We start from the raw sequence: 24,513 nt of genomic DNA, 5'->3' as shown, positions 1-24,513 counted from the left end.
TGAAATACGGGGGCACAGTCTCAGGATGAGCGGCCAATCATTTTGGACTGAGATGAGGAAAAATTGCTTCACTTAAAGGGTTGTGAATCTTTGGAATGCTCTACCCCAGATTGTTGTGAATGCTGCATTGTTGAATACATTTAATCCTGGGATAGACAGATTTTTGGTTTCTCAGGAGTTAAGGGATATGAGGATATGGGGAGCAGGTGAGGAAATGCGGCTGAAGCCCCAGATCACCCAAAGTCATATTGAATGGTGGAGCATGCTCGATGGGCTGTGTGGTCTACTCCTGTCCTATTTCTTATGTTTTTATCAGAGTGTGTTAATATTGAGTGCATGGGGCAAGTAGCTGAGAAACAAACAAAGTAGCCATGAAGCGAATAGATGGTTAAAAATAAAATTAAAAAGCTGGCAGCAGGAGTGAACACCTGAGAGAGGTCAGGTGCACAAACAAGGAGAATAAACAACTGGGTGAGGACCAGACACATAGGGCAAAATCGTCCCAGATTTGCACCAAGTGCGGTAGTGGGTGGGTAAAGTGTTTACCCGCCAGCTGCAATGGCGGCTTTTCACGCCATATCGGTCCCAAACCCACAGCATTAATTATGCATTCCCGGGAAACACATCGTTTACACGGTGGGCGGGCTGTCATTTGCCTGCCACACCATCAACTTGCCGCTTCATCACGCCAGGCGCCACATTTAAAGTCTATCCGTGCATCCACACCTCAGCGCTTCCATCCCAGGACTACTGCAGGGAAGATGTCCAAGAAAGGCAAAAAGACTGCAGCCCCCAGGTTTAGTGACGCATCACTGGAACACCTTTTGGATGCAGTGGAGGCCTGCCGCGATGTCCTTTATCCCCGCTCTGGAAGTAGGATGGGCAGCGGCCTGCCAAAGCAGGCTTGGGAGGCAGTGGCAGCCATGGTCAGTGCCAACGCCCTTCAAAAGAGGACAGCCACCAGTGCCACAAGAGGATGAATGATCTCCGTTCTGCCAGAGTAAGTCACTCTTCTCATCACCCTCAACTCACCTGTTCACAAACCCATCATGCATCCACAGGGATCTCACTCACTGCCGGGTCAAGGGACATCACCATTTACTCTCTCTGACACACACCTTCATTGCCCTCACCCCGTCCATGGGACCACTCACCACCCACACATGCCGGGCATACTTATCATCTGGCCTGGCAGGTGTCCTGCTTACACACTCCCCATCTCTATTCATGCAGGACAAGCTGACACACAGCAAGAGGGAGAGGTCACAGACCAATGGAGGAATGCCTGAAATAAAAGTCCTCATGGACTTTGAAAATATAACTGGCCAGTGATGATCTGGACATTCCTGTGCTGATGGTGAGGTCGGTGGTGCTCTACCAAGTGAGGACCCAGCAATGAAACATCCATCAGGCAACCATGCTGTGACTGATGGATCGTATTTCACAGGTCACTGCCATGGACTAATTATCGCCCCTTCCTTCTGCAGTTACATCTGGAAAACAACCTAGGGCCTCCAATCAAGCCCCAAAGGAACATCTGAAGAGGAATCTGAATGACCCTCCTTGAAGTCCTATAACAGCACCCACTCATATCCTCCACCAGCGCAGAGCCACACCTCGGTGGGGCATAGCTTTACAGTGGCCTTGCAATCACAATCTGGTGATCCACAGCAGGTGGCGGCAGGGGCTTCCCAGGTGTCTGGCACTCAGAGAACTGCTAGTGGCCAGAAATTTGCTGAGTCCAAGTCAGATGGTGAGCCTCTGGACTCAGTCATGCCACAGTTGCTGGAACTACAAAGGCAAGCTCGGTAACATGAGGAAAGGATGTCTGCTGCACTCCTCAGATTGCAAGGCACAACGGAGGAGTCCGTCCGCCTTCAGGCTGAGGTGATAGCACCAGCAATGCACCGAGCTCAGCACTGGTAGGAACGCAGTCGCCATGGAAACCTTGGTCCAGGACGTCACTCCTGCACTGTTGCGTGGGCTCAACTCCATCTCTGACGCCATAGCTAGCCTAGATCTCACTCCAGCTACCCCTTCTCCTCAGGGAGTCAGCCAAGATCCTTGGGAACCCATAGGGAAGTGAATCAGCAGGTGTACCCCCCAGGGTCTTCCATCCAGGTGACTTTGGGAGTGTCTGGCCCATCTAAATCCCCTCTTCCTGTAACCTCAGCAGCTCCAGCTCCACAGGCCAAGGAGGGTGCCACTACCACACAGCAGGACCCCGAAAACTGGCCGGGGCCCTCCAGGTCTTGGCCCCCTAGAGGATGCCCACTAAGATCAGCACAGACAGGGCGTTGCAGTCAACAGGCTGCCTCCACCTCCACTGTGGATGGCCGGGGAGCACCAAGACATAACGGCAGGGTTAGAAAAGTTAAGAAGATGTAATTCTTTTGAGTCAAGCAATTAAACTAAATTAACAAAATCAGGGACAAAGTAAAAGCAGCCCCTTAAAGGGAAACTGCAATAACAAAAAACAGAATCCAAAGGAAACTTACATCTATTCAAAATGTGATGAAAGTGGTCGATAAAACACCCCAGTCCCCGCGGTGCCTGCCGATCACGGAAGGCCCCGACGGTGCCGGTGGACACCGCATGCTTCCTCTCCAGGGACACCCGGCAGCAAACGTAGCTGCAAAAGAGGTGCAAACAGTTGGGTTGGATGACCCCCTCAATCGCCTGCTACCTGGACATGCCCGACGCCAGTGGGCACAGAAAATCCCAGCCATAGGCAAAGGACCAGATGTTTTGAACAGGGCCTGGAAAAGTTGGCAAACAATGCTATGGCATCTTTAGGTTTCTGTAATTCCTTAATACTTCATTTTACGTGTTTTTCAAATGTATACTATTTTGTTGTGTTTTTGAAAGTACTTTGGGCTGAAAGTATGTTGCTAGGTTACCATGAAAATGAGAGAGATTGAACAGTTGCTGTCATGTGTGCTACTGTATACATAGGAAACAAAACAAAGTGTTATTATATCACAACACTATATCAGATTCTATCAGTAAAGAGCATGGGAAGGAATAACAGTAAAATATGCTAAATAGGGCCCCAGGAAACTGGCATCAAATAGCATTTGGCATCCCAAGCCAAATGCAGTGGCTAGCTAGCAATATGAAGAAATGCATTTTACAACATTATGACATCAGCAGATGTATGATACACCTCATAATGACTGTTTGTGTTGTTTTCTAGAGTCAGATAATTGGAAATTCAATATGATATAACTAAGATTTTTAATCGCCACTTTCGACTCCTCCACTGTTGCTAAATTATAAGACTGTTTATCGAAATCCAACATTGGATGACCTGAAATTTCCTCCAATTAAATATTGGGAAGACTAAAGCCGTTTTTGGTCTCCATTCCAAATTCTGTTCCTAAGCTATTGACTTCACCTCTCTCCTTGGCAACAGTCTGAGATTAAGCCAGTCTGTTCGCAACTTTGGTGTCACATTTGATTCCAAGATGAGCTATCAACTTCATATTCTTGCCATCACTAAGTTCTCTTATTTCCAACCCCATAATATTGCCCAACTTAGTCCCTGTCTCAGCTCATTACGGTTGAAACCCTCATTTATGCCATCTAGATGTGAATCTTACAACACAACCTGACTAGTTGCCCATATACTACCCTCCGGAAACTTGAGGTCATCTGAAACTCTGCTGCCTGTGCCTGTGTCTTAACTTGCAGGAAGTCCTGTTTCCTGTTACCCCATGCTCACTGATCTACATTGGCTCCTGGTCAAGCAACATCTTGATTTTAAAATTCTCTTTCATGTTTTCAATTTCCTCCATGGCCTCACCCCTCTCTTTCTCTGCCATCTCCTCCATCCTCACACAACCCTCCGATATCTGCACTCCTCAGTCCTGGTCTCATGTGTGTTCCCAATTTTAATCACTCCACCATTGGTGGCTGGGCTTTCAGTCGCCTAGGCTCCAAACTCTGGAATACCCTTCCTACATCTCGCCGCCTTTCTACCTCACTTCTCTCCTTTAAGACACTCCTTAAAACCTACCTCTTTGACAAAGTTTCTGGTCACCTGATTAACAACACTTATGTGATTCAGTGTTATACTTTGTTTTCTAATGTTCCTGTGAAATGCCTTGGAGTTGTTGTTGTTGGTACCTGTTGGCATAGTTTAAAAATTGAGAGTACAGCTGTCACTCACATTTGCCTTGACATTTTTAATAAGATGATGCTGGTTCAATAATTTCTTAATGAATCAAATGCATTCAAAATGACTTAACAAATTGATAACTTACCCTTAATTTTTAATGGATAATTAGATTTTTGCTAAAATGTGAATATGGATGTAGAAATAAAATAGTTGTGTGCAGTGGAAATCATTCATTGCACATTGGATCTAACACAAGACCATTTTTGTTGCTGTAGTGTTTAGTAGAAGATTACTTTCAGATTACACAGGTGCTTTGTTAAGAGCCCAGAAGACAATAATGTCATGCCATGTTTATTTGTTGATTTTGTCGTTAAATATAATTAACTTCAACTCTCTCTAGTTACAGGAAGAGGCTATTTAACCCATCAAGTCCACTCTAGCTCTCTCCAAGAGCAATTCAGTTAAGCCCATTCACCTGCCCTTTCCTGTAACCCAACATCTTTTTTTTATCTTCAGGTCCTTCTCCAATTACCGTTTGAAAGTCACAATTGAACCTGTCTCCACCACCCTCTTCAGCAGTGCATATCAGATCCTAGCTACTCGCTGTGATAAAAAAGTGTTTCCCCATGTTGCCTTTGGTTCTGCTGTTGCTGATGACTCTCATGCAGATACTGCAAGTAATCAGGAAGGCAAATGGAATGTTGGCCTTTATTGCAATGGGAATGGAGTATAAAAGTAGGAAAGTCTTGCTACAGTTGTACAGGGCATTGCTGAGACACACCGAGAGTACTGTGTGCAGATTTGGTCTCCTTACTTCAGGAGGGGATATGTTGCATTGGAAACTGTACAAAGAAGGTTCATTAAGCTGATTTCCGGGATGAAGGGGTTGTCTTATGAGGAAAAGTTGAGCAAGTTGGGCCTATACTCATTGGAGTTTAGAATAATGAGAGAAGGCCTTATTGAAGTATTTAAGGTTCTGAGGGGGCTTCACGGGTGGACGCTGAGAGACTGTTTCCCCTTCTGGGGGAATCTCCCATTAAGACTGAGATGAGGTGGAATTTCTTCTCTCAGAGGGTCATTAGTCTTTGGAATTTGTTTTCCAAGAGAGCAGTGGAGGCTTGGTCATTGAATGTATTTAGAACTTAAACAGATTTTTAATCTACAAGTGAGTTCATGGTTATGGGGTGGGGGCAAGTAGGAAGCTGGAGTTGCCACAATCAGATCAGCCATGATCCTATTGAATGGCAGAGCAGGGTTGAGGGGCTGAATTGCCTACTCCTGCTTTGAGCTGCTTAGATCTGTTCTGAATCTATCTTAGTTGGCATGGTGGTAGTGCCACACAGTACAATAAAGGGTATCCTCAGTGTGAATACAGGATTTGGTCTCCACAAGGACTGTGTGGTGGTCATTCCTACCAATATTTTCAGGCAGAAGGGTGGCAGCTGTGGATCCTGCCACCTTTCTGCCTCCACCCCAGTTAAGTCTGTAGAAGGAAGACCCATGGAGTCCTTTCTGCTCTGCCGGCAGTTGAGGCTCTTAAGTGAGCAATTAATGCCCACTTAGAGGCCTCATCCTGCCGCCGCTGGTATTAACTTAGTAATGGGCAGGGGGCTTGCTCTGCGGGGAGCTTGACAAGCAAACCCATGTAGGGTTGCTTTCGGGCTCCCAGGGGTGGTCCTTAGTTCAAAGTGCCTGATTGAAGGGCCCAGCATTGGGCAGGGGTCAGCTACTGAGAGCCATCCCCTGACCTGCCTTGCTTCTGACAGGCCGTTCCCTCTCCCTTAACCACTCTTTCCACCCTCCCAGCTCCTCCCCTACAGATGGCAGGTGTGAGCCCCTGCCACCACCACCAACAGCCCATGGTCTTCCGTCAGGGTGCTTTCATCAAACATACCCTGAGCCTGCTCTAGAAAGTGACCTGGGAAAAATTAATTCCCTCAGGTCCTATTTTGTGTGCAGGTGTCTCTCTAGTGATGTCAGAGCTAAGATTGTGAACTTCTAAGCATAGACCTGCATCTCACAACTAAATGGCATACCATTCTGCAGTGCTGCTGGATTATTGGCTGTCTTGTTCTTGCAACTGTGTGTGCTAATTCAGCGCTTTTTACTGCTGGGGCTTTGGAACTCCTTGCAGCTCAGTGTCTCTTAGGCTGACAATTAACAATGGCAGTTTGGACAAGGCACTGGAGGGCTACCAAAGAACCATACCTTAGAATGAGTCACGCTCCTTAGAAAAGGAGAACAAAAAGAAGAAACTGGGCAAATTCATTTAAATTAAAACAAAAAGCTTTGAGTGGATCTTTATTAAAATCTGGGCTTTGGTCCAAGGCAGAGAGGGGTACAGAAGGTAGTGTGAATGACTTAAACCACAGGTTATGCTGGATGGGCTGAAATGCCTTTTCCATTCAATCCTTGTATCCTGACCTAACATATGCTGCCCATCAATCATAGTGATCTATCCTACACAGCTTGGTGTAAAATGTAAGTTGTATTAAAATACATTGTTTTGTTTAGCATATGTAATGGTGTCGCAGAAATGCATTTTGCATGAACCTAGCAAAATCTGTCTTAACATAATTGCCATACAAATTATTGTAGAAAGAGAGAACACTTCTTACTGAGCTGATAGAACAGACTGTCACAGTTACTAAGCTGCAGTTTCCAAGTATCACTTCTAAATCCAAATGCTGAGTTTATTTAAGATTCCATCCTTTTCTTTCTTTGATGTAACACCTACAGGTACACAGAGCATTAATTAATGGAGCAAATCTTTCAAAAATGTATTTGTTTTGATTAGTTTTACCTGAGAATATCACATAATTATTACGGTGCAGAAAGAGGCCATTCAGTCCATTGTGTCTGCACTGGCCACAAATGAGCATTATGACTCAGTGCCATTCTCCTGCCTTTTTCCCCACAGCCCTGCACATTATTTCTATTTAAATAATCATCTAATGTCCTCTTGAATGCCTCAATTGAACCTGCCTCCACCACAATTCCAGGCAGTGCATTCCAGACCTGAATCACTCGCTGTGTGAAAAGTTTTTTCTCACCTCACATTTGCAAATCACTTTAAAACTCTGCCCTCTCCTTCTCGATTCTTTTACGAGCGGGAACAGTTTCTCCCTAATTCAATTCTTTTCTACTACTGGGGCTTGGGAGCTCCTTTCTCTCATTGTCTCTTAGGCTCACAATTAATAATGGTGGTTTGGGCAAGGCACTGGAGGGCTACCAAAGAACCATACCCTAGAATGAGTCACTTTACTTAGAAAGGGAGAACAAAAAGAAGTAATCAAGCAAATTCATTTCAATTAAAACAAAAACCTTTTGAGCGGACCCTTATTAAAATCTGGACTTCGGTCCAAGGCAGAGAGGGGTACAGAAGATAGCGTGAATGACCTAAACCACAGGATATACTGTATGGGTTGAAATGCTTTCTCCATTCAACCCTTGTATCCTGACCTGACATATGCTGCCCATCAATCATGGCATGAGTGGTGTAAAATGTAAATTGTGTTAAAATACATTGCTTTGTTTGGCATATGTAATGGTGTTGCAGAAATGCAAAGTATCTACTCTGTCCAACCCCTCATGATTTTGAGCACCTCTGTCAAATCTCCTCTTAGCCTTCTCCTCTAAAGAGAACAGCCTCAACTTCTCCAGACTATCTTCATAACTGAAGTTTCTCACCCCGAAACCATTTTTGTAAACTTCTTATGCACTCTCTCCAATGCGTTCACATCCATCCTAAAGTGTGGCACCCAGAGCTGTACATAGTACTCTAGCTGAGGTCTAATTAGTGTCCTTTACAAGTTCAGCATACGTACAAATACTCTTGTACTCTACACCCCTATTAATAAAGCCTAGGATGCTGTATGCTTTCTTAACTGCTCTCTCCACCTCTCCTGCCACCTTTAATGACTTATGCATATATACACCCAGGTCCCTCTGCTACTGCTACCCTTTAAAGTTGTACCCCTTATTTTATATTCTCTCCATGTTCTTCCTACCAAAATGAATCACCTCACACATCTATGCGTTGAACGTCATCTGCCACCTATCTGCCCACTCCACCAACTTGTCTATGTCTTTTTGAAGTTCTACACTGTCCTCCTCACAATTTATGATGCTTCCAAGTTTTGTGTTATCTGCAAACTTTGAAATTCTCCCCTGCACACCAAGATCCATATCATTAATATATATCAGGAAAAGCAAGGGTCCCAATTCTGCAATACAAACCTTCCTCCAGCGTGAAAAATATCTATTAACCATTATTCACTGTTTCCCATTAGCAGCCAATTTTGTATCCACGTTGCTACTGTCTCTTTTATTCCATAAGCTATAATTTTTCTCACAAGTCTGGTGTGCAGCACTGTGTTGAATGCCTTTTGGAAGTCCATGTACTCCACATCAAAGTATTACCCTCATTAACCCTCTCTGTTACCTCTTCAAAAAACTCCAACAAGTTAGTTAAATACAATTATCCCTTAAGAAACCCATGTTGGCTCTTCCTTATCAACCCACACTTTTCCATGTGATTATTAATTCTATCCCGAATAATTGTTTCCAGAAGCTTCCGCAGCACCAAAGTTAAACTGACTGGTCTGTAATTGCTGGGCTTATCCTTAACCTTTTTTGAACAAGGTCATAATGATTGCAATTCTCCAGTCCTTTGGCATTTCCCCTGAGTCTAGGGAAGACTGAAAGATTATGGCCAGTGCCCCTGCAATTTCCACTCTCACTTTCTTCATTAGCCTTGGATGCATCTCACCCAGTCCCAGTACCTTCTCAACTTTAAGTACCGACAGTTTATCCAATATCACCTCCTTATCAAATCTGAACTCTTCTAGTGACAATGTTTCCTCCTCTGTCACCATCTGCTTCTATGGTAAAGACAGATACAAAGTGTAGATGTAACGAGTGGTGTGCCACAGGATCAGTGCTGGGACCTCAACTGTTTACAATTTATATAAATGACTTAGCTGGAGGGATGGATGGGATGGTTCCAAAATTTGCTGATGGCACAAAGATAGATAGGAAAGTAAGCTGTGAAGAGGACATAAGGAGGCTACAAAAAGGCATAGATGGGTTAAGTGAGTGTGCAAAGATCTGGAAAATGGGGTATAATGTGGGGAAAAACAAAATTGTCCATTTTGGCAGGAAGAATAAAAAAGAAGCATACTATCTCAATGGTGAGAGATTGCAGAGCTCTGAGATGCAGAGGAATTTGGGTGTCTTAGTGCATGAATCACAAAAAGCCAGTATGCAGGCACAGCAAGTAATTAGGAAAGCTAATAGAATGTTATCATTTATTGCGAGGGGAATTTAATACAAAAGTAGGGATGTTATGCTTCTGTTGTACAAAGTACTGGTGAGACCACATCTGGAATACTGTGTACAATATTGGTCATCTTATTTAAGGAAGGATGTAAATGTGTTAGAAGAGTTCAGAGAAGGTTTACGACACTAATACCTGGAATGGGCAGATTGTCTTATGGAGAAATGTTGGACAGATTAGACTTGTATCTGCTGGAGGTTAGAAGAGTAAGGGGTGACTTGATTGAGACATATAAGATCCTGAGGGGTCTTGACAGGTGGATGTGGAGAGGATGTTTCCTCTTGTGGAAGAATCTAAAACTGGGGTCACTGCTTAAAAGTAAGGGGTCGCTCATTTAAGGCAGAGATAAGGAGAATTTTTTTCTCCCAGAGGGTTGAGAGTCTTTGGAACACTCTTCCTCAAAAGGAAGTGGAAGCAGAGTCTTTTAATATTTTTAAGGCAGAGCTAGATAGATTCATGATTAACAACAGGAGAGGGTGACAGGTTATTGGGGGTTGGCAGGAATGTGGAGTTGAGCTTACATTCAGATCAGCCATGATCCTATTGAATGGCAGAGCAGGCTCGAGGGGCCGAGTGACCTACTCCTGCTCCTGATTCCTAATTTGTAACTCTTTTCATGAAAAGGCAGTGGAAGCAGAGACTTTGAATATTTTTAAGGTAGGAGTGGATAGATTTTTGGTAAGCAAGGGGATAGGCTATCGGGGGTAGGCAGGATGCAGATTTGAGGTTACTATCAGATCAGCTATGATCTTATTAAATGGCGGAGCAGGCTCAAGGGGCCAAATGGCGTACTCCTGCACCTTGTTCCTATGCTGGTATTCATTTAACACCTCAGCCATGCTCCCTGCCTCCATGTGTAAGTTCTCTTTTTAGTCTCTAATCAGCCCTGCTCCTCTTTTTACCACCCTTTTACTATTTTTGTGCCTGTAGAAGACTTTGGTATTCCCCTTTATTTTGGCTGCCTGTCTTGTCTCATAATCCATTTTCGCTTCTCTTATTTGCTTCTTTACCTCTCCTCTGAACCTTCTGTATTCAGCTTGGTTCTCAATTGTATTTTCCACCTGATACCTGTCATAAGCACACTCTTTCTTATTTATGTTAATTTCTATCTCCTTTTTCATCCAGGGAGCTCCGGATTTATTTGCCCTATCTTTCGTTTTTGAGGGAATATACGTTGACTGTGCCTAAACCATTTCTTCTTTCAAAGTTGCCCCTTGTTCAGCTACAGTTTGTCCGCCAACCTTTGGTTCCAGTCTATCTGGCCCAACTCCATTCTTGCCCCTTTGAAATCGGCTCTCCCCTGGTGAATTATTCTTAACATAGATTGCCCATTGTCCTTTTCTACCACCATCCTAAACCTAATGATACAATGATCCCTGTCTCCTAAATGTTCCCCACTGACACTTGATCTACTTGGCTCACCTCATTTCCAAGAACTCGATCTAGCAGTGCCTCATTTCTTGTTGGACTGGACACATACTGCTGTAGAAAATTCTCCTGAACACACTCTAGGAGCTCTTGCCCCTCTCTGCCCTTTACTCAACCACTATCCCAGTTTATCTTCAGATAATTAAAGTCCCCCATTATAACTCTATAATGTTTGCACCTCTCTGTAATTGCCCTGCAGATTTGTTCCTCTACATCCTCCCCACTAGTTGGTGGCCTATACACTACAATGAGCAATGTAATTGCACCCCTTTTGCTCCTTAGCTCAAGCCAAATTGATTCTGTCCTTGAACCCTCTGGGACATTCTCTTTCTCCAGCACTGCAGTGCTCTCTTCAACCAATACAGCCACCCCTCCTCCTTTTCTTCCAGCCCTATCTTTCCTGAACACCTTGTAGCCAGGAATATTTAGCACCCAGTCCTACCCTTCCTTGAGCCAGGTCTCTGTTATCACCGCAACATAATTCCGTATGGCAACCTGCATCTGTAACTTAGCAATCATATTTACTATATTCCATGCATTTGCATACATGCAGTATAACCCTGATTTAGACTTCATTACTTTCTCCCTTACTTCGACTCCGCCTGTTAGGTTACTGTGCTCCATTCTAGTGTTATCTGTCTCTCCCAGTATTTTGTGCACCTTGGTATTACTTTCTAATATTCTCTCCAGGCTCCTACACCCCTGTCGAGTTAGTTTCAAGCTCACCCCAACAGCACTAGCAAAACGTCCCGTAAGGAACTCAGTACTGGCTCTGTTGAGGTGCAACCCGTCCAGCTTGTACAGGCGTCACCTCCTTCAGAGCCAGTCCCAGTGACCCAGGAATCTAAAGCCCTCCTCCCTGCATCAAATTTCTAGCCAGGCATTGATCTGCCTTATCCTCCTATTTCTGTAGTCACTTGCATGTGGCATTGAGAGTAATCCAGAGATACCACCTTTGAGGTCCTGCTTGCTAATCTTCTACCTAGCTCCCTAAGCTCTAACTGCAGGACCATACCCCTCTTCCTACCTAAGTCATTGGTATCAACGTGGGCCACATCTTGGTTGTTCACCATCTCCCAGAAGAATCTCCTGCTGCCACTTGGTGACATCCTTGACCCTGGCACCAAGGAGGCAATATACCATCCTGGAGTCATGTCTATGGCCACAGAAACACCTGTCTGTTCATTTAACTAGCGAATACCCTATCACTATTGTACTTCCCCTCTTCTTCCTCCCCTCCTTTACAGCCAAGCCGCCTATGGTGCCACAAACTTGGCTCTGACTGCACTCCTCTGATGAACCAATGCCCTCACCAGCGTCCAAAACGGAAAACCAATTAATGACTGGGACCTCAGGGGACTCATGCAATATCTGCCTGATTCTCTTGGACTGCCTGGTGGTCACCCATTCCCTTTCTATGCTCCTAACCTGCGGTGTGACCACCTCCCTGAATATGCTATCCACGTAGCTCTCAGCCTCGTGAATGTGCGACAGTGACTCTAGCTGCCGCCGCTCGAGCTCCGAAACCTGGAGCTCAATTTTCTGCAGCTGGCAGCACTTTCCTGCACATGTGGCCATCTAGGTCACCAGTCATGTCCATGACTTCCCACATATTACAGGACATGTATTCCACATGACAGAGCAGTCCTGCCATGTCTTATCTTTACTTCCCTTACATTAACTTTATTTTACTTCTGTTTACTGACCCTGACCTTCCCTTATTCCTAGTGTTTCTTCCTCAAATCCAAGTGGCTACTTCTTTAAAAATAATATGCTTTCTAATTTACAGCTATTTAAAGACACTTCCTAACAACAGTTTACCAACCAATGAACTTAAGGTTTTTCTGTGATGTGCCTGTTTGTTTTTTTTTAAACTCAGTTCCAAAATTGAGGCTTGTACCCAGCTTAACTGTTCCTGTTCCCGACTTAGAATTGTTCTAATGTATACCACACCTCTTTTTCCCCCAAGCACTGAATTCCCATTGAAGCCTAATTCACTACTCACTCGGTCTCCATCTCACTCTGGTGTAGTTGACCGTCTCCTTGCATGCCCCTTATTATCTCACCTTAATCAATTTTCATTGATCTAGTTCGAGAACATTCTAAGACAGTACTGTTGGACACTTTAAAAATGCAGTTTATTTACTTATTGGTATTTAAAACAATAAGACTTTTAATCATGGTTTTGTAGTTAATTAGGAAAGTAATTGTAAGAAATAGCTCAATGTTGATTTGCACACAAAGCCCAGTCACAATCAATACCAAAATGTAACCAAATCCTCTACGCTTGATTTTTGCATGATTTTTGGCTCCATTGATTTGAAGTTATTTAGTTATCCGCCATGCACACCCCGCTGATCCCCCCCTCCTGCCAATCCACCCCCACCAATTCTTTGTTCTTCATTTCCTGGATTGTGCACATTTTTGTTGTTGACAGCAGGAAAGTAATTTGCTATCACCATTCTGCCAGTGCTATTCTTACAGCCTAATAAAGTGCAAGACTCACTTTTTAATTTTGTTTCCAATTCTTTTTCTCCTTTGGGGAAACCCTCATAACCTCAGTGGCTTAAAAAGGGAATTTAGTATGCCAGCAATGACAAACTCCTCCTCCTAAAGCACAATGGTAGAGCATACATGTGTCATAATGCTGCCCAATGAGTTGGTTTTGTTTTTAAGACCCCGGAGATAGTTTGGAATTTGCATTACTAAGATACAGTTTTGATATACATAAATTGTTATGTTAGTTTCCCTGAAGCAATCATTTCATGATCCCTAGGTAATTTTGTGCGTTTTCTTCATCTCAGAGTCTGTCGGGTCATATATCTGTAGTTTGTTCTGTGACACTCTGATATTCAGTTTTAATCCTTTCTTTTATAGCCTGCAGCACATTCAAATATATCTTGTCACCTTGTAGGTTTGTACCTAATGTTGTGTGCTGAATATCGTAAATGAGATTGTGGTAATTACCTAACATAGTAGTCTCAGTTCTGAGAGACATCACATTATTTCTGACGCCCTTAACTTTCTCATATCTTCATACAAGCAGTGCTTGACAATCTGAAATCTTCAATGCAGAAGGAATGAAAAGGCAGAAAGAAATCAAGAATTGTATCTACTTTTTTGGGGGGAAGATGAGAAAATACTGGGTGGGTTATACTTGGTAAAGCAGATTCTAGGAAGAGCTGCAATTAGAATTTGTAAAAGGAATTGAGCAAGGCAATAAGCAGGTGAAGAAATACTACACATCATTGTAACTGAACAATGAGAGGTGAAAGAAGTGTTTTGGTTACAATGGAGCAGGGAAAAAAATAGGACATCAGGCACGGTTGTTACTGGAGATAAAGGAAGAGACTGCAGAATAAAAATATGATTGACCTTCATTTGCCAATCTAAATTCCTGTTGTGATGTGAAAAATCCAAATAGATATCTGGACTTGAACTCAGCTGGAGGAAAGCAGTTGAAAGGTCTTGTGGCTATAATTGAACTGAACACTAGTCTTATGGGCACAAATCTATACAATTCAACACCTTTCAGATTTGGAATTTCTGTTGTGTGTTGACCAAGATTAAGTATCAGATAAAAAATGGAATGTCCACTGCAACAGCAGAAGGACCCACTATACCAGGGTTCAACCTCAACAGCTCAATGATGACTCCATGTGTCCCTTTATGTAGCCAGTACTGATCAGTGTTTTCAGTCTTCAATACCAATCAGTCATCAAAATTCATTTGTGGATGACTTGTGTATTACTAGATGAAAGTATAGTGCTTTACATTGAAAGCAGTTCCTGCACACTTTACAATACTTAAATAGCGAGCACTATAGACAGTACATCGGAACTAGCATGGAGAAGAGGAAGTAATATTGGGAGAGACGTTCATTAACTCAGAATGATTGTTATTGTCTCTCATATTGTTGGGCTAAGGAGATCTTCTGAGAAGGTTCTCCACAGTGCCGTGATCAACACTAATTAGTCAAACAAAAGTAAGTTTAAAACACTGACTCAGTGAAAAATAAAACTGGCATGTTTGTCATGTTGCAGGAAATAATTTATTCACTGGAGTCGAGCCAGCCTGTGGTATTTAATCAACCTCTTTGTTTCTTCCTTTGAGAACTGTAACATGGAATCAAAATATCCACCCTTTGGAAAGATTCTCAGCCATAAGTGAATCTGTTATATTTTATTTAGGATTACTTGAGAATTCAGTTACCATTTTTATTGCAGTTACTTATTGGTCCTTCGAGTATTTAATTGGATTTCAGATGTATAATAATGGACAGCATTGCCATCACTATTCCTGATTTATCTTTTCTATTTTTACAATTCTGGGACCAGATGAACGCATTTCTTGAAATTAAAGTATAAAGACAACGTGCTTGTAGACCTGAGCAACTAGTACCCTTAGTCTGACTTTCCAAAAGTATAACTATACTTGGAGGTAGAACAGTTCATAGCAGTTTCAACACATTTAGCCAAGGAGAACCTTGTTGGAGATCTGCACCCCTCTCAATGTACCCCCATATTGCTGAATTCTCAATTTCAGTCATGTTGTTGCGGATTGGTAACCTGAAGGAGGATGACCTCTGGGCTGCTCTGATGCAGTTTCTGACTGCAAATGTGTAGCGACATTGGCAGAGGCCTGGAATTAGGCTGTCCATTCCACATATTAGCCAAAATTAGTGAATGATCCAGAGAAAGAAGAACTTATGCTTTCAGATGAAAACAAAATCAAAAGTTGAATAAAAAAGTCTGAAGTAAGTATTGTGTACATCTTATTACTCACCTAGCAGTGAATTTGTTGAATCACAACTAAATTTCCATTTTGATGACAAACAGAACGGAATATCATGACTGTAGAAGTAATAACCAACCAATCAGAAATTAAACATATAAAACAGACCTTGATGAGTGTTTAGGATTTTTCTGTTCCCTTCCCCAAGCCAAATGTGTGGCAGCCTTAATGATGTTTTGGATTGCACTTTTCTTCAGAGTAATCTGATTGCCTGACCAGTTGCTTATAATATTTAGCTTGTAGTCTTTAAACTGCTATATGTACTTAAAATGTTCATTGTGAATAATAAATCCAAACTACCTTTATTTACTGTGTCTCTTTATCTTTCTCTTTATGTGCTTTTTTATTGGTTCGGACATGATACAGAATACACAGTAAGTACCCCGTGCATTATTTTACTTTTGTTTGGTAGTTGATTTGTGAAATACTTAATTGAATATTTAAAATTGGTAAGCAGTAGTCATTTAAGTATTCAATTTGTTATTTCACATAGAATCCAATTCTGATTTATTTGAGGACCAATATTATCTGAATTGTTAACAGTTCCACCAGTGGCTCAGAGAGTGAGTAGCTGAAACATTGAGGCCAGGAAGGTTTGAGGTGTGATTGGCAGCCTTTGCTGAATTAGCTAGTTTGAGGTTTTAGTTGGGGCAGCAGTAGGAGCACTAAATATATCTTCAACAGTGCCAACACTTTCAAGGTTCATGTTTGAATAAATGCCCACTTGGGCAAGCTACTTGACTGGCACCAATAGGGACTGTTTCTCATCAATGAATTAACAAACTTATTGGGAGGCAAGTCACCCTAAGATAAACTGGTAGCTGTTATTTAACATTTTTATTTTTCTATGTCTGAGCTAGCTTCTCCTGTCTTTGTTAGCTTAGGCCTAAAAGCAGATCACATTCTTATGCCAACATTATTATCTAATGTCCCTACAAATGCGCTTCTACTAGAGGACTGAATGCATACATTGGGTTATGACCATATTTGGTGAACTGCCCAATTTGATTTGGAAGTTAGAGAGGGCCTTTCCTAGTCCTGTTGTCTTAGTTCATGGATAAATTAGAACACATGCAGTACAATGCAACTTGAATTATATTTACTTATGGGTTGCAAGGCTACATGATATGCACCTATGCAGCCCATAGAAACAACTCCTTGGAAATGTCTGGTTTATGTCATTTCTAGTAACAAGTGTGTATAAAAATCAGAAGCTATGTATGGCCTTTGTGTTCTCTTTACACCAAAGCAAGATTCATTACTTTTTACATTTTCCTTTATTTCATAGACTCAAAAATAAATAGATGGGCTATCCTGGTTGTTCAATTGGTAAAAACATCATCTACTATGGCACTGCACTGAACCATATGGAGAAGATATGCCCTAAGTTGATTCCTAAGCCAGAATTTTCCCATGGGAGGTGGGAATCGGGAGGCGAGAACAAACCAGAATCGCATTCCCACCTCCACCTCGAGGTTGCCAGTCTCCAGGGCCTTAGTTGGCCTGGAGGCAGACCTGCTGCCCAATCAGGCAGACCCGAGGTAGGGCTGGAGGTGGGCCGATTTCAGAGTGAGCCGATTAAAAGTCCATCTCCGTGCTTGTCCATTACCAAATACCTTGGCTCAGGTATTAGGATGGATTTGCAGTGAATGTTGAACTGTATCGGGAAGGCCTCAAAATATATCTAAGCGTATTTAAAAACTTAAGTGTTTTTCTCCCACCTCTTCATCCGCCGAAACACCCCCACTCATCTAAACACCCCACCTTCCAGAATCCCCCCAAACCTCTGCCCCTCCCATCCCCACCCCATTACTCACTTTGTAAATATATGAACTCACAAGTCCTATTATAAAATCTGGATTGCAATCAAGAGCCCACAAATCCCCCAAATAAACAGGCTGACCTCAGCTAATCTCAGCAGATGTGTAAACTGAAAATATAAAAACAATCCAAAATGCTTAAAAGATTATTCACCTTTTAAACTCTTCCCACCTCCATGCAGCTGATACAAAACCCGACAGCTGCTGAACCCCGACCACCTCTCAGAAAATTGGAAAATTTTCCAGAGAAGGCTTCTTACTGAACCTGCCACAATGTAAGTGAGGTGTCAATAGGAGTGGGGCTGTTCTGGGCCCACTTCCTGTCCTACCCTCGGGAAAATGGCCATTTTGTTTTCCTGCCTGGCTCCATTCCTGTCTGATTTGGGACTGGAAAATTCTAGCCCTAGTCTATAAAGAGAAGGATGATACCAACTAAGAAAGCAGTGGCGATAGTGAGATTGATCACAACGTCCTGTTCTGCTCGGCTGAGTGGGTAAGAGGGAGTTAGCTAAGTCGGCTGCTATCCTGGAACATGAACATGTGTCGGACAGGTGAGGACAGGATTTTGCTTACCTGTGATGCCCAACAACTGGATAGCCTTCCAACATATTTTAACTTGGGTAACACATGAAGAATGGCTACTTAGGCAAGGTGCTGAAGGATTGCTGGCTCAAAATAAATGTTCCCCACATTAAATCATCATATTCAAGAGAGATGGGGAGGAAAATAGAAAACATGAACATCTGAATTGGAACTTTTATGGTTTTGCAGTCATATGTAGTGACTTCGGTTGGCAGATCCTTTTTAAATAATTCTAGACCTAGCTTTTGCTGGCTCAGGCAGGTTCCAAACTAATCCAAAGTACCAAACCCTGGAAAAACTAGTGCATAGGAACATGGGAACAGAAGAAGTTCATTTAGCCCCTTGAGCTTGTCCCACCATTGAATAAGATCATGGCTGATCTATACCTAGCTCCATGTACCCACGTTTTCTCCATATCTCTTAATATCTTTGGTTTACATAAGATCAGTCAATCTCAGAATTAAAACTAACAATTGTTCTAGCATTAGTTACCATTTGCGGAAGAAAGTTCCAAACTTGGACTACTTTTTTGGCGGAGTGTTTCCTAATTTCACTCCTGAAAGGTCTGGCTCTAATTTTTAGATTTTGCTTCATTGCCCTAGACTCCCACTAGCAGAAATGGTTTTCCAATCTACCTTATCTGTTCCCCTTAATATCTTGAAAACTTGGAACATATCACCCCTTAATCTATTAAATTCCAGGGAATAAAATTCTAGTTTGTTTGATCGCCCCTCATGAATTAATCCTTGGAGTCTAGATATTATTATAGTAAGTCTATGCTGGACTCCCTCCAAGGCCAGTACATACCACTGAAGGTGTGAGGCCAAATTTTTAAACAGGCGTGAATGCAGGAACAAAAACAAATAGGCCCGCAATTTCTTGCCACCAGCTGGCATGCTAGTTTGTCAGCATATTCACACCTCAAGGCCATTTTTAAATAAGCTCCTTGATGGGCCTATTTAAGTCCATTGTGCAGATGCCAACCAGAATTTTCCTGGCAGCTGTCAGGCCCCCTGTTGAGCCCGAATCCCAGCCAATGAATGGAGACTAGACGAAGGAGCCAACACTCAAACTATCACTATTCAACTCCCTCATCCACCAAGGCTACAATTGTGAAATGGCCACAACTGTGGCCGCAAACCAACTGTGCAGAGTTTCCACCCCCACAATGATCTGGCAGCCTCTTTTTATTTTTTAAGTTTTTAAAAAGTTTCAGAGGGTGCTTTCACCTTGAGGTGCCCTTTCTCTCTGTCTCTCTCCTATCTCTATCGGCAGCTCCGGTGACTGACAGTCATTGCTGGAGAGCATCCTATTGGCCTTCCACCCTCAGGAGACCATCCACCGTCCTTAATTGAACAGCAAATATGCAGCCTGACCACAAATTGGCCTGCTTGTCAAAAATTACATCAGAGTCTGATGCAACGCAGGATGGGGACCTGAAAATGCATCCAAAGCTGGGATTCCAAACTCAGAACGAAATTGCAGCCCTTGTTGCTCTGAACTGCTTGCTGCACAACAGGGCTTTATGCAATTGAAGCATGACTTCCTACACCCTTGGGCTTGGGCAGAATTTAGACCTTGGCGGGCGGGTTCAGCGGGAGCAGATGGTGGTGGTCAGGTGCGGCCAGAAAGCCGACTGCCACCCGCAATTGAGGCCCATCCAGCGTGAAACGTGAGGCTGTCCGGGGAGGGTGGGGGGTGGGGGGGCAGAAACGAGGGCAAATGGGGCGAGCACAAACTTCACACATGCGCATGAATGTGCGCTTCAGAATCTCCCTGAGGCACAGAGCTGCCTCGGGGAGACAGAGTTTTTAAAAATATATAAAGATTTCAAAAATGTTATAAAACATGTCCCCTCATGTGACTCTGTCACATAAGTAGGGACATGTTATAAGCGAAATTTTTAAAATGTTCCTTTATTTTTATTTGATGTTGGAAACCTCATCCCACCCATGGATGAGGTTTTCAAAAAATGCAAAGGCCACTTGGCCTTTTCACGTGCCCGCCAACCATAATTTAAGTTAATTGATACGTTAATGGCCTTAATAGGCCTTCTAATTGTCAGCGGGCGCACTGCAGATTCCCACTTGTGCCCATCGACCGAACTATTGCGCGATTGCGCATTGACATCAGGACGCATGCCCGAAGTCAACACATGTCATTTCACACTCGGGCAGGTCGGGCGCTGCTCACCCACCAAGGCAAAAATTCTGCCAGTTGTATTCTATTCCTCTAGATCTCAAAGCCAGCACTCTATTAGCCTTTTTGATCATTTCCTGGATATTCATGACTTTAATGATCTGTGACCTGGACCTCCAAGTCTCTTTAGAGATCCACTGTTTCAAGCTTCTCACCATTTAGAAAGTACCCTGTTCTATTCTTTTAGGTCATCCAAATTTGTACTTATTTTAGGATGCAGGCTTTGAATTCAGTAAAAGAAGGCCACCAAATTTAATAAGTTTCTTACAAAACTAAACTAACCATTATTAATAGAAGAAATGATTTCAAGCACATACATAGACCTACAAATTACTACTATGATAACTTCTAAATCCCCTACTTAATCTAACTCCCAGTTACACTTTGGTTAAGGCAACAGTAAGACACATAGATTTTAAAAGACGCAGGCAAAGAAACATGATACCCTGAATAATCCAATTCAAAGTGAGTTTTCTTAACCTCACTTCTTTGTAGACAGCAGCTTGAGGCTGCAATGCTGGAGGCTTTTTCACACTTGGTTTAGATCTTAGAACGCCTTCCCTTACACACAACCTTTCCCTTTGAATGCAAATTCCCATTGTTTCACGATGTCTTTGGGATTTTACCTCTCTAATAATAAAATCTATCATAGTACCAATTTCACCAGTAAAGCTTTGGGAAAATTAAACACACTTTCTTAACTTCTCCTGGCTAGGTGTAATATTTCATTCCCTCTTTTGAATTCAAACTAGTCTGGTTTATTTAAAAATGCAAATGTCCCGTTTATACCTATGCTTACCTACTTAACATTTCAAACCTAGCTTCTCTCCTGTTACATTAAAGTCTTCAGACCAGCTGCCTTTAATTCAATTACGTTCCACATACACACCCATAGACACAGAGCCCACTGTTACTCTACTTTACAATAAGTTCCAATAACATTGTGAAAATCATTAAATCTTCTGACATTGGCAATACCGAGCCAGGGTTTTAAAAGCCTGAGGACTGTAGAAGGAAGTTAATTTTAAACATAAAAAATTAACCAAAGAGGTTTGTGTTCTATCATGTGCACAGGCACACAGGTATAAAAATAAGTAAATTGCTTTGCAGAATTGAACTTAGTGAACAAAATAAAGCTTCACCAGTCAAATGGGAACATTACAATGTGACTTTCTATTTGCTATAGATAATAAATTATAAAGATACTAAAATGAGGGGTTAAGAATTTAGACAGTACTGTAGAAAGGATACTGCTGCACTCACACAGGAACAACACAGACAATTCAGAAGGAAAATTAGTTTTGAAATAGTGTCTTGAGCCAGCAAGACCAAAAAAATGTGTGTAACGTCTGTAGGAAAATAATGTGCAGGAAGCACAATAAATGGTTTGCATTATATTGAAACTACAGTGGAATCCTATTATACTGACCGCTGTTATTAGTCACTTACAACAATGAAGATCTGTTTTGCAAAACCTTAACCCATCTGCTGCTGTTATGTTGGACTCAACATTTATCCATCAACCAATATCACTTAAACAGATCAGATGGTAACTTGTCTCAGTGCTGTTTTAGAGGCCTTGCAGTGCGCAAATTGCCTGCCTTGTTTCACTGTGCTATAACAGTGGGCAGAATATTATTTTGCGGGGGCGGTGGGGGGTGGATGGCTCCCCCCATTCAAGAAGCAAAATCCACCCCACACTGGCGCACCCCTCAACCACAAAGCACGGTGGACGGGCTAAACAGGCAGTGGGACTTCCATCCCTCGCTGGAGAGGAAGTCCTACCCTTGGGAGCTGGCGGCCAATTGGATTGGCCGGCAGCTCTATCAGTTATGGCAGTGCCAAGAGAGCATTAGTAATGCTGCGAGATTGCAACGAGGAAGCAGAAGGAGGCCCAATGGATCCCCAAAAACATGTAGGTCTGGGGTCTTGGTCAGGGAAGATTTGGGCAGTTTGGGGGGGTGCAAGGGTGTGGGTTGGTGTTTTAAGGCAGCAGGCGGGTAGGAAAAAAGGGGATTTCTATCTTAGGGAGCCACCTCCCGATCAGAAAGGGCAGCCCCCAAAGATAGAACCCCCACCTTCTCCTTCCAGCCCTTGGAAGAACATTTTTTAATCGGTCTGTCCACTTCCGCCTAACTGCCCAGGCCAACTATTCTATGGCGTGGGCAGTGATTATCAAGGTTAATTGGCATGGTAATAAGCCTAATTGACCCTTGATTACCTATTTAAAAATGGCAATTGTCAGTTTTATTTATTGATTCACAGAAATGTTATAAATTGTCATTGACCTGTGTATATTTTCAGAATCTTCTGTGTTCATTGTAAACTTCTAGCAATTGCACTTTTCCTTCTTATTTTACATATTGTGAAATCAGAAATATCAACATAAAGATAAGGATTTTTAAATCAGTAGATTACAGATCTAAATTGTTTTTGGTTACTTTTAGGTAATTAGAAACTAACTATCTGAAGCTTATTTTATTTAAATGAAAGGTCCATTGAATATCCAGATTTTTATAATCTGAATTTTCCATAAATTATGAAAAAATCGTTGTACAATATGGAATTATGTATTTTAAAACAACAGAGGAAAATAATTCAATTTAATTTAAGAGCGACATATTTATAAAGCACCTTTCACAGCCTCAGTATGTCCCATAGTGCTTCACTTTTGAAGCATAGTCCCTGTTTTAATGTAGAAAACACAGTAGCCACACAGCAAGGTTGCACAACAGCTTTTCTTTGATTTATATGCTAGATATTTTAAAAATTCAGAAAATTACTGCAGTAGGAAATTGACGAATATTTTAATGGAAACAACTTTCAAGTCACCGTTTTAGAATTTCATCAGTTTTTCTTGTTGCTACCTACTACTTGTGCTGTTAAAGCAAAATTATTCTTGCAAATTGGCATTTTGTACTATATGTCACCCTCTGAATTCCTCAGTAGCCTACTGTTTGAAAATAATCTGGCTAAAACCTGACTATTATCTATTGTGAACTATTATCTATTATCCTTGCACTGGAGCAAGCATGCCTTTTCTAAGAAATCACATGACATCAGCTAAATGACCAGCAAGGCATTGGAGGAGAGCTGTTTGTTTATTTGAACTGTAATCATTTCAATTGCTGGAAAAAAGAACTGTTTTAAAGGCAAAGGTCTTAGTGATTTACTAGAAATCACCCGACAGAGGAGCTTTATGTTTTGAACTTGTTGTTTTGAACTCAGTTGGGAATGAACTGAGAAGGGGAAAAGCTGCCCAGCTTGCTCTTTCCTTGCCTTGCTTGAAATACAGTGTGGTTATCACTATCCAGCTCGGAATCCTCATCTCAGGAAACTTATCTGTATTTGGAAACTTAAGAGGCTGAGGCAAAAAGGATTGATCCAGCTATATTCTCCTCCATGCTGAAGCTCGGTTGGTGAAAACCTCCAGACATCTACTGAGATAAGTGACCTGTCCTCGCACAAGGAGCACCAGATCAACAGTGTCAAAACCCTGCAAACTTTATCCTTTTTATAACGTTTTTTTCTTCAACTGTCCATCTCTGCTGAAACCCTATTTGTTTGGCCTTTGTTTGTGTGTGTGTATGTATGCACTGGGGAATTTTAAAAGGGATAGATAGTTACACTTCCAGATTACAAATTGTGTGTTAGCCAGTTCTTGCAACTTGTTTTAAAAAAGAAGTTTCATTTTATAATAAATCAATCATTCTGAGTTTATTGAAGAAACCTAGTTAAAGCCTCTTTTATTCTGTGTCAAACAGTAAAAAAGGTAAATAATTGGCCATTTTTGTAAGTGAATTAAGCATTTACACTCGTGGTATGACCTGTGGAGCAGTGGGGATAGATAAATTGGCACTTCTCCATCCTGGTTGTAACGGTATGCAGATAATAGCACTTAAATCCATTTACCTTCAGATTGGACATTATAAGGTTGTAAACTTCTGTTTTCCTATGACAAAAGCAGAGTTTTCACCCTGTCTAAGATAGGGTGAATTGCTTCATTTTCTTTTGAGATAGATGTTCAGTTAACTTGCCCATCTACAAAGTAGACATTGTCTTCATTGATTGATCCAATAGTTAGGCAGATGGGTGGGATGGCTTTGCTCTGAGAAGTTCAGAACATATTTGTTCAACACCCTAGCAGGTGCAAGAGCAAGATGTTATGTGTGAAACTTCTGATTAATATTACAACTCAATAGTCTTTTGTACTAGTGTTTCCCTTTTTGGGT

At 42.1% G+C, this 24,513-nt stretch overlaps 1 protein-coding gene across 4 annotated transcripts in view; it reads left to right on the top strand.

The window, feature by feature from the left end:
* The window catches only part of LOC121293707 (cytoplasmic phosphatidylinositol transfer protein 1-like), a 322,349-nt gene that overhangs the window by 221,803 nt on the left and 76,033 nt on the right, over nt 1-24,513 (top strand). For all 4 annotated transcript variants that reach the window (XM_041216893.1, XM_041216891.1, XM_041216892.1 and 1 more), the window contains one exon: nt 16,047-16,054. In XM_041216893.1, coding sequence (XP_041072827.1) covers nt 16,047-16,054 — 8 coding nt within the window. The remainder of the gene's footprint in view (nt 1-16,046; nt 16,055-24,513) is intronic.

Source organism: Carcharodon carcharias, chromosome 22 (genome assembly GCF_017639515.1).
Source record: "Carcharodon carcharias isolate sCarCar2 chromosome 22, sCarCar2.pri, whole genome shotgun sequence".
Taxonomy (NCBI): Eukaryota; Metazoa; Chordata; class Chondrichthyes; order Lamniformes; family Lamnidae; genus Carcharodon; species Carcharodon carcharias.
This window is presented reverse-complemented; position numbering and strand designations above follow the sequence as displayed.